The sequence below is a fragment of the Taudactylus pleione genome, unplaced genomic scaffold, assembly GCF_031769625.1.
Source record: "Taudactylus pleione unplaced genomic scaffold, aTauple2 ptg000556l, whole genome shotgun sequence".
Lineage (NCBI taxonomy): Eukaryota > Metazoa > Chordata > Amphibia > Anura > Myobatrachidae > Taudactylus > Taudactylus pleione.
In genome coordinates this window covers 16,363,913-16,374,269 of record NW_028284958.1, presented here as the reverse complement: position 1 = coordinate 16,374,269, position 10,357 = coordinate 16,363,913, and the positions used below count along the sequence as shown (strand labels likewise).

The following is a 10,357-nucleotide window of genomic DNA, read 5'->3' as shown; positions in this document are numbered from 1 at the left end:
CCCCCACACACACATATAACAAGTTAAAACATTAATGTTGTATGTAATAGCTACAGTGACATTGTATTCACACTGAGGCCCTCATTCAGAGGCGGTCGGAGCATGCAAGCGGTCGCTCAGAAACTGGGCGGCCGCTTGCATCCTGACCGGCCGCCTTTGTTTCGGTCGTTAGGCTGTGGGTTTACACCCACAGCTCTAATGACCGCTAGGGTGATGGTCGCGATGGTCTTAGACCATCGCGGCTTACGACGAGACCCTAGGGTAGGGTCTCACTTGTCGTAAGCCCCGGAGAGCTTCTGGCTCTGTCAGAGCCGGAAGCTCTCCACTGATGTCAGTGAGGCCTCCCCCAAAAGGCAGGCGTTCCTTCCAAACGGGGCGAGCTGTCAATCAACATCGACAGCTCGCCCCCTTTGGAAAGAGACCCGCTACGACCGGCGGGTCTCACGCATGCGCACGAAGGACCCGGCTCCCTCGTGCGCATGCGCACTGGACAAACATCGAGGCGGCCGTGCGGTCGTCTGAATAAAGCCCTGAATCTTTAAGGGTTGATATATGTTGAGGCTGGATGTTTATTGATAGCTATTTATATGGCACGCTACAGCACTTTTCAGTCATTCACATCAGTCCCTGTCACATAATTTTATATATTATATATTAGGAAATATATAGTATTAGATATAGATATAATGTTGAAATAGATTTTATAATTGCATAATACAGTAATTAAAAGTGAATTCAGAATAATGGAGTGCAATATGATGGTTTTGGATGGCTGTAATATGTTATCTTTTAGAGGTGGATATGGCAGAAATGTAGCCTGGAAGCAATATGTATGTATGAATGTAGTATACCTGTAGCATAAAAGTACTGTGCGGCTACATGCAGGTTGGATGCTACAGTAGTAGTAGTAATACTAATAATAACATTAGCAGTAGTAGAGGTGGTGCTGTTCCTGTGCTGGGAGGAGGCAGCTTCCAGTCCTGGCTTTGCAGGCAGCCCTGTGTGTGTGTTAGTGGATGTGTCTCAGGCTCTTGTTGTTTACAGCAGCAGCAGTAACGTCACATAGAGAGAGAGGAGAGGGATCACACACAATAAGAGCGCTGCAGCAGCGCCCGGAGCCAGACACCAGCAGCACTACCGAGCCTGGGGAGCAGCGCTGTGCCCACTCGCTGAGCAGGAGCCCGTCACTGACCTTCAGGGGCCCGGACTGAGCAGAGCAGGGGGGAGGGGGACTCTCCATTCATTGGTCCCGCAGCGGCCTCCTGAGGGCTGAGGTCCGGGCGTGAAACGGGTGACATGGAGGCTGAGGACTTGGAGCGGCGCGTGTCTGCGGGTGTCTGCTGCCTGCTCCCCGCGTGTAACGTGTCCTAGCGGCGAGAGCACTGCGGAGCCACTGCCCCGGGAGCGGGCACCCTGCGTACAGCCTGAGGACACCCGCCCCCCTGTGCTGAGCGGCACCCCCGGGCTGGGAGCTATTTGGGGTCACGCTGCCTTGTGTCATCCCCGGACTGAACCAAAGAACAAACCGCACATCATCCTCCTCCTCCCGCCGCCCCCCCCCCTGACACAGGAGGGACCCCCGGCGCCCGCAGCAAGGTCACAGTGCACGGGCTATACATAGCTATATATACATATATAGGGTCAGTGTGTGTGGGCTCCGGCCGCCATCTTTACTCCGGCCAGAGTGGGACCTCGGAGGTGGATGTGAGTGCCCTCGGAGTGGCTGATCCACGCGTGTCTCCTCCTGGGAAGCTGTGGAGATGAAGGCCGGATTGGGCTGGGGTTCTCCGGCCTGTTTGTCGGTAGCCCCTATACTACTGCTGCTGTGCCTCTGCCCGAGCTTGTGCCTGGAGCCCCTGGGTGGAAGAGGTGAGTGTGTCTGTTCCCCCCCCTCCCTTTCCTCCTCCGTGGGAGACTGTCTAGTCTGGGATGAGACACTTACACGTGGAGCACTGCAGGTCCCTCACTCCCCATAGCAGCAGCATGTTACACATCCGATACAGGGGGCGGCTGTGTGTGTGACCCTCTGTAGGCTGCTGGTCATCACACTCGTGTTCGTGGATGTAAATGCACCGTATGTGATGAGATCCTCATTGATTTTGGTGGGGAGGTTACTTTAGCTGACACCAGATGTGGTTGTGTTTCATATGTAGTACCATGCCTCTTGTGTTGTGCGCTGTGCAGTAATGTGATAGATTAGGCAGTGAGGGCACCTGCCCTGGTACTACTTGTATCTGGAGATAATGGAGCATCTCCCATCATCAGCAGACATGCATGGCAGGGCGGTGCACTGACTACAACTGCATTATTTTATATCCACAAAACTGATCATTGGCCTGTACCTTGGTTCGCAAAGTGTGACATATGGGGCAGCCTGCATACATGTAAAGTATGTACATAGGTTCCCCGTATCCTAAAATAAAGGCTTAACAATAATCACCTTTCTGAGGAAAGGAGAGGCTTAATAAAGAAACCTGTATGGCCAGGTGTTGATGCTCCCTGAAATTGGGTGTATCCATGCATCAACACCTGCCTGGCTTTATAACCTGAATTATCACTGGGAATGGATTTAGAACTGTTTGTAGTGCATAATACCAAGTTATATATCTGTAAAGGGCAGCTGCGGACACTGTACCATCCTGTGTGTGATATCAGTATTCTTCTAAAAGGGTTTATACAATAAGGTGCCTGGAGAAGAAATCCATCTACAGTACGTACACAGGCTGCCTGAACCATGTGATCCCAGTACTGTCTGATATGCAGACACAATCATAGGCGCCCGAGACATAACACCTAGGCATAATCCAAGTGTTTCCATTGGTCTACATACCCAGACATAAAAAGTAAGCTTCTGAGGCTAGGACTCTGGCATGTTCAATTAATATTTTTTTTTTTACAAGTATTCATAGTGATTGTGAGGGATAAATATTTGTGTGTACCTACCAAATTTTTCTTTAAAATGTATATACAGTGCTGCATGTCTATATATGTTCAGGTACATAGATGCAAGCGTGTTGAACAATGTGTGGTCACATAATACTCTGTCTTCTGATCCCTCCTTGCTATTGACGGACATAGAAGCCATTCATACTATTACTACACTCAGTCGCTCTGTCAACATGGATCAGAAATCTGTACGTATACAATGGCTGCAGTATTATTTGTCAGGGTGAGTGACAGACAGACAGGCTCGTACTATATACTCTCATGGTTTAGCTGTGTCCAGGAATTATGATACGGTCGCCTTCCCGTGTTTACTATTTTTGTGCTTATGTCAACCATATCTAGGTGCTGATGTAAAAGTGTGTTATTCTGCGTGGCGCCAGAAGAGTTAATTTCAAGGGGCCCTTTATTTTTGGTGGGTGTTATTTTTAGTGCTGTAGGAAATAAACCATCTCTGCGTGGATCTGATACAGATGGTGCTTTGTTTGTAGGGTCACTTGGTATGTGTCTGTTTTTGTTTACTTAAAATAAAGGGGTAGAGGGTCTCATCATAAGCAATACAAATGGTGTGTGGGGGATCCAGACAAACATTCATGAATATGTAAATGTATTTTTCTGCAATTTTGTAACATTATTTTTCTTGTATCAGTAATCCATCTGTCTGCAGAAGGGTTTTTTCAGTAGTGCCTCCTTGGTTTGATTTATAAAGATCCTTTGTGTTTCAGACCCAATCCTGATGCTTTCATCATAGGGGGGAGTGTCATGCGACCGGTGGTCCTGGCTTACCCTGTATAAACGCACTTACTACCTCCCATTCCTAATTTGTTTACAACATTTCACCAGACCTCGTTTTTTTTTTTTGTTTTGCGCAGGATAGTTTGGAGATTAACGCAGAAACTCTTTAACTCTAAATTGTTGTTTTTGTTTGCTATTTGTCAAAGTAGAAAACATATTACTGTTTTATTTTTAATTTCCGTACTTGTATGGAAGCTTTTTTTTTTCTTTCATTATATAGCTTTAAAAAGGTAATTAAAAGCTCAAACTCAATTTGAATATACATACTACATGAAATTGAAGTTTGATTAGAGAAAAAAAAATGAAGACTGCAATGAGAACATCCCAGGCCTTAAAAGTTAACATCAGACTAGAATGTTTTACAAAGAACATAGGTCCCACGTTTTCTAAATTGCTTCGGCATCCTCTTTATAGACTGAGGCACACAGGTAAAAATAATAAAATGCTTTTAATGGCTTGTGAATTACAGCCAAGCACAAGACCACCCTTGTAGGTATTGTTTGCAGGCTCTCAAATAGTTCCAAGGTAGAACACAGGTGCATGCATTATAGGTTCATATGTCTTTCATCTGCTAACATTCATTCAAGGAACAAAGCATTTCCTGTCCAAAAGTAGTAGATTGTCACTACTTGTTGAGCCTAAAGCCTGGTTATTTTTACCTGCAAAGTTTAGCATTAAAAGTTTTTATATATACTAATAAAAAAATAAGCAATCTTTCCAAAAACACTGGTACAGTTACATGATCTAAAATGTAAAGCATTTGAAATATTATACACAATATACTGAATAAAATTGTCATTTTTAAATATTATCCATTTTGCATTTGTTTGAAAATACAAATCTCGTTTTAAGAAGGCGACTTTAGAAATCAAAAGCTTTGTCCTGCATTTTACATTCCATACATAACAAAGATCCTTTAAAAAATTCAGAGCACTGCCTTGTGTCGAATAAATCTAGAACATATAAAGCTCATAATGTAAACAGTGACCTTAAATTGCCTGTAAGGGGTTGGAAAATTGCTACAATAAGCTGTCTTTAAAGTATTTTTCCCACTCTAGGTTGATAACAAGTTTTGTTTAAAAAAAAGAGAAAAAAATCGGGCTTTCCGTTTACGGTCTCCTGCAATGACTTCCTCACATTGTGGTAGAAAGGTTTTTCCACATGTATTGGCTTGTAAACATTTTTGGAATAGTTTTCAGCTCCTAACCTAGGGATAAGAAAAAAAAATTGCCCTTTTCTGGTAAACATCTCTGCTCTGACCTTTTCTGCTTGTAATTGTTTTGTGGATAGTCTGTTTTTTGGATGTTTCTTAAAATTAATTTTAAATAGATTTCCAGAGAGTTGTCCTTCTTATTATGATCCTGAATGATTTTTATTACTTAGAACCATTTGAAATTTACTTTGATCAGCCTTCGAACCTGTGTTCTGTAAATATCTAATTGGGGACAAGATGGGAATGCAAGCTTTGATTTGTTGCGTTCAAACAAAAAAACCTTTTTGTCAGATGTGTATGCTCATTCATTAGTCACGTCTTTGCAATGTGCCAATACGAAACACTTTAGAACTTAAAAACTTTGACATCTGTATGATCTAGATTAGTGTTGACTTTGTTTTGCGATTTTGTCTACACGTATAATTGTCTATTTTTCTATTTTCTCATCTGTGATTCCCCTATTTTATTCCAATAGGTGCTAGTGATTATTTTAGACTGGTTGCCGACACAACATTAGTCCCCATTGTAATACTGTGTTAGTTGTTCGTCCCCTCCCTCCTACTTACACTTTTTGAACAATATTTTGAATGATGCTCAAGGGGATGTTTTAATTATGAATCTTTATATAAATGGTGTTTATTCAAGTGAAATGTATGTGATACTTGGTTGTTTAAATAGACCATTAGGGAGTCTAGAACTAATAGATTTCCGATAATAAAATACATCTGTTTGGGCTTGCTGCACATATTGTTAAAGTTGTTGAGCTGAGCAACTATGTCCGTCTATAATCTGTACAGTGCTTTCATACTTTTGGAGTTCATGTATTTTATTTTGTTCACTTTTCTTGCTTAATAAAAACACAAATATGGGACGAGTTGCAAACATTGGAAGCATTTTTTTTTTTTAGGTCACTGGTGTTTTTTTTGTTTACAAATTGGTATTGAGCTCCCAAAACACAACAAAAGGTCTTACTACTTGTACTTTGTATGTGGCATTGTTGCTGATTTTAGTTGCTCTGTGATATATATTTAATTGCTTTATGTGGTACAGTTACTATAATGCCGGCCATACACTGTGCGATATTGAAACGTCACGATGTGTTGTACGATTTTTCCCTTGAGATTCTTCCCTTGAAATTCTCCGTACGTTGTGTTGAAATGGTGTACGATTGATCGTTACGATCATACCATACGGATGCTAATGTGTATCGAATTGTACATTATCGCAATCTTACGGTTGTGCCATAAGATCTACGATACAGCTATGTGACGGCGGGGACGGTATCGTAAACATACAGAATCAACACACAGGGTGCACAATTGATCGTTATGATTGATCGAAATCGTCCACAACGTGCAAAAAATCGCACAGTGTATGGGCCGCTTAAGTGAGACAGCATGGTGATATATAGCCTTCGCATCAGTGAAGGGTCCTGTATTATATCTACAGCCATTTGTTTTGTATTTGTTTCTAGTCTGTCCTCTTTGAACTATCATGTGCCTTGTTTAAGTAACATGAAGACTGTTCCACTAGGAACAATTAAATTGTTTTAGAATTTCAAAAATAAAATAGGAAATGTGGAAATTACTTGCTTATTAGGCATGTTGCCACAATAATACTTTGGTTTGTGTCATTTACCAAATGACACTGAAATGCACAACTATATGATAAAGTGCTTTCAATGCTGTAATGGCACACTTCCACCTGCCGATTTCTATATACGATTGAATGATAACGATATCGTTATCGTTCAATCGCACATGAATTTGGCACATTAATGTCGTTTCCGACATCAGTCATCGGCCGAACATGCTGTGCAACCTGGCTATAATGTCAGGTTGAGCATGTTTGTGGATGATTGATGTGCCTACACTGAATGACTGATCGTTCAGTATAGGCACAGCACCAGACTGTGAAACGACTGCACGATTACAATGTCGTAATGGTGCAGTCGTTTGTCTGCTAGTGATAAAATCTGTGAAACTGAGTTTGGTGTAATGGAAAGCTCGACAGCTTTGTTAGAAGCAACACGTGGAAAGATCTTTTGTATACAGTGATTGTAGAATGTGTGAGCCCTGTGCCAGGATCTCTACTCGTTACTATTTGTTAGTAAATGAGAGATTGCACTCATTGCTTTAAAACAAGGGTAGGAATCTCCTGCCCTCTCTCTGTGACCATTTGACGCAAGTGAAGTGTGACCGGCAGACCAAGTAAAACGTATATTTATTTTGTAATGCTGAGGCATGAATGAAGGAAATCTTTTTCAACTTTTCTTTTTTTTTTTTTAAAGTGATACTGCTCTCCCCAGACATGAACACATTGTTTTAAAGTTTGTGTAATTGTGCTACAAGTGGAAACTTTTACAACCACTTTTATTTTTTTTTATCCATGGAACTCATTGGTTAACTTTTTTGTTTTCTTCTTTTTAAAGTGCTACATTACATTTTTACACACATCATAGCATGATTCTAATCCACTAACCGATTCGGTTTAGTCTGGCTCTAATAGACGGCATGTAAGATGCTAGTTCCAATCAGAAAGTTATACTTTGGGCTCTAATCCATTCAGCGAGATGCTGTATAGCCCCGGGAGGGAGCTCCCAGAGCTATTTCAATTCACCGCGCTGTTTGGTCTGACAGTTGCCAGTTAAAAGTTGGAGAATGCCGGTCGCGAGAGCTGGCATTCTCCGACTAAAGTGGCTGTTATCGCTGCACTGAGCAGGAAAGCGGCCGCCACTTTTGTTGGATTTCTCCTTGTTCCCTCAGGAGGTTGTGAAAAGAAATCTTTAAGTCGGACCAGACAGTGCGGTGAATTGAATCGCTTCGGGAGCTCCCTCCTGGGGCTATTCAGCATCGTGCTGAATTGAATCGAGCACCTTGTTTCAGAATTTGGAGTAAACATCTGTTCATCATCACTGCTCTTGGGTATGTTACATGTTGAGGTATCTTTTTGGATTGCACTACTTGTGTAAAAGTAAACCGGTGAAATCATAAAAGTATTTCATTTTGGCTGTATAGTGTAATTAAAGCAAAAATGTTGCTACTGTGTTTTAAGAGACGTTCTAGGGAAAAAAACAATATACAGTTTACTTGTATTAGCATTAAAATAAAATGTATCCATGGTTTAACGCCTTGTGGTAATAAGCCTGCTGGGAAGATCCAAAATACTTCCCATCTGAAAACTGTTTAAATCTGACATTATTCTCTTAGGAGGCTTAACTATCTCAGTAATGCTCTGCTCCTATCTAATTAGAGGAAATATTATGGTTTACAGGTTCCGTTTTTTTTAATAAAGGAGAGCAGGGATGTCCCTCCCAAACCCCCAATTTTCTCTTTGCTAAGCAGTTAAATGTAACATTTAAGCTAGTCTAAGAGGGGTATTCAATATGAAACGTAAACTTCACTGTCGAAGTTTACGTTTCATATCGGAGCTTTTACCTGTGTTAAAGTATCGGGCGCGTGCCCGCTTATCCCCGTATTCAATATGAAACTAACGAAAACGGGAGCCTGCGAAGTGGGATTTGCGTAAAGTTACGAAATTTTCCTTAAAAAAAATTATAAGACCCCCCTAAAGTTGTAAAAACATGGGGGATCACTATGGGTACCCCCGTTTTAGCCTGTAATTGAAAGTCGGGGATTTAAATAGCTGCAGCAGGTGTTTTTTCCCGACACTGAAGAAGTGATGCAGAAGAGCACTTAGGTTATTTTTTTTAAGTGGTCCTATCAAATTTGGGGTACATGAAAATGGGTACTAGCATATTTTGATGTCCCTAAAGTAAGTTTTTAAAAATTCTGCAATTGTGCACCTGCCACTATAAATCTATTCTAGAAAACACCTGTCGCATACTTGCAGAATAGCCCTGAACCTATTTCCCTATTGTTAAACAATTTTTTCCCATTTTTTTTTTTTTTTTTTCACCCCAATTTTTAAATTACTTTTTTGGGGTGTCCCTATTTTTTTTTTTTTTTTTAAACTTTTTTTTGACACAGTTCTTTTTTAAATGTCATTCCCAGGGGGGGTGCAGGCTATTTTTTTAAGCCTGCACCCCTAAATTCTGTCACTTTTTTTCGACACCTATTCAATGGTGAAAAGTTATCCCCGTTTTTTATCAAAGACTTTTCGAACCTGCGAAAAGTCTTTGAAATTGAATACGATGTAAAACTAAAACCTGCGATAATGACGTCATAGGTGCGATATTAACGCAAAAACTATGTTTTCGCTCCCATATTGAATACCCCTATGAATCTCCAAACCAGGTTAAGAAAACAGGAATAGAAATAGAGCAAACTTTCAGGGGAATTCAAGTACCCACAGTAAATTACATTGGGTAATTAACGGAAGGCAGCCTCAGGTTTTAACGCCTCGGGCTATTCAATTAGCCTGCCACATTCGCCCAATAGCCTTGTTCATGCACGTAAAACACGTGTATTAACACGGGTTATTGGGCGTAAACGCACGAGATTCGTGATAAGTTTACGGACTTGTACGTTAACTGGCAGTTATCACCCGATAACTACACCGGTAACAGGGATTTCTTGTTGGGTCTCAGCGGGGCTAATTGAGTCAGGCTGGCGATCAATTAGCACCTGTACAGTTAACGGGGTTAATTGAATTCCGCCTTCCTGCGTGTCCAGAACTGATGGGGAATTTTTCCTCTGTAACAAAACCAGAAAGCTTAATGTGAATGTTGTGTGTTGGTTTAGGTCCAGAAGACCAGAGGGGTTAATGATCTCTGTTGTATCTGCGTTCGTACTACCACGTTTTTCTGAATGAGTCCACTTGAACACAGAGACTAAAATTCCCACGTGATGCTAATGAACAAAGTCTATCCTATTTTTATTCCGCTCAATTGAAATGGTTCTTAGACTGGCTGCCAGGAAAGAGGTTGCTGTCCTGCTTTTACCCTTGCTGAATAGTAGAGGATATTGCCATGCTATGAACAATATTTCTGTTCCATATCTTATTATGCATAATAGCAGATTTTTCCCAGGATCACCCAACTGTGCTGTATGACTCTTGCCTTGTTGAAGTGCAGTGCATTATATGACTCTGTTGCATTGTGTTGGCTTTTATCATCATCATTGTTTTACTGAGTTGTGTTCATTTATACCCCTTTTACACCAGAGCAAAAACCTGGGTTTTTGTTGGGTCTACCCGGGTCGCAGCTCAGTGTTCAAAGGGTCCCTGAAAAATAACTCGGGTCAAGTGACCTGGCAATCCAACCCAGGTAGCTACCAGGGTCGGACCCAGGATGGACCTGAGTAATGGTGCAGTGTAAACTGCGCAACTTGGGTTATCCGACCTGGGTCATGCCTAAAATGAGCTGATTGGTGGTTGTGGAGCAGTCACCTCCCACTTTTTATGACTTCACAAGTTTAGCAGGGCAGACGCAGGTTCAGTGTGAAC

General features: G+C 41.6%; 1 protein-coding gene across 1 annotated transcript in view; it reads left to right on the top strand.

The window, feature by feature from the left end:
* Positions 1–1,007: 1,007 nt before the first annotated feature.
* IGF1R (insulin like growth factor 1 receptor) overlaps positions 1,008–10,357 on the top strand; it is a 225,574-nt gene continuing 216,224 nt past the window's right edge. The window contains exon 1 of the mRNA XM_088452688.1: positions 1,008–1,869. Within this exon, the coding sequence (XP_088308814.1) occupies positions 1,761–1,869 (109 nt within the window). The 5' untranslated portion in view covers positions 1,008–1,760. The remainder of the gene's footprint in view (positions 1,870–10,357) is intronic.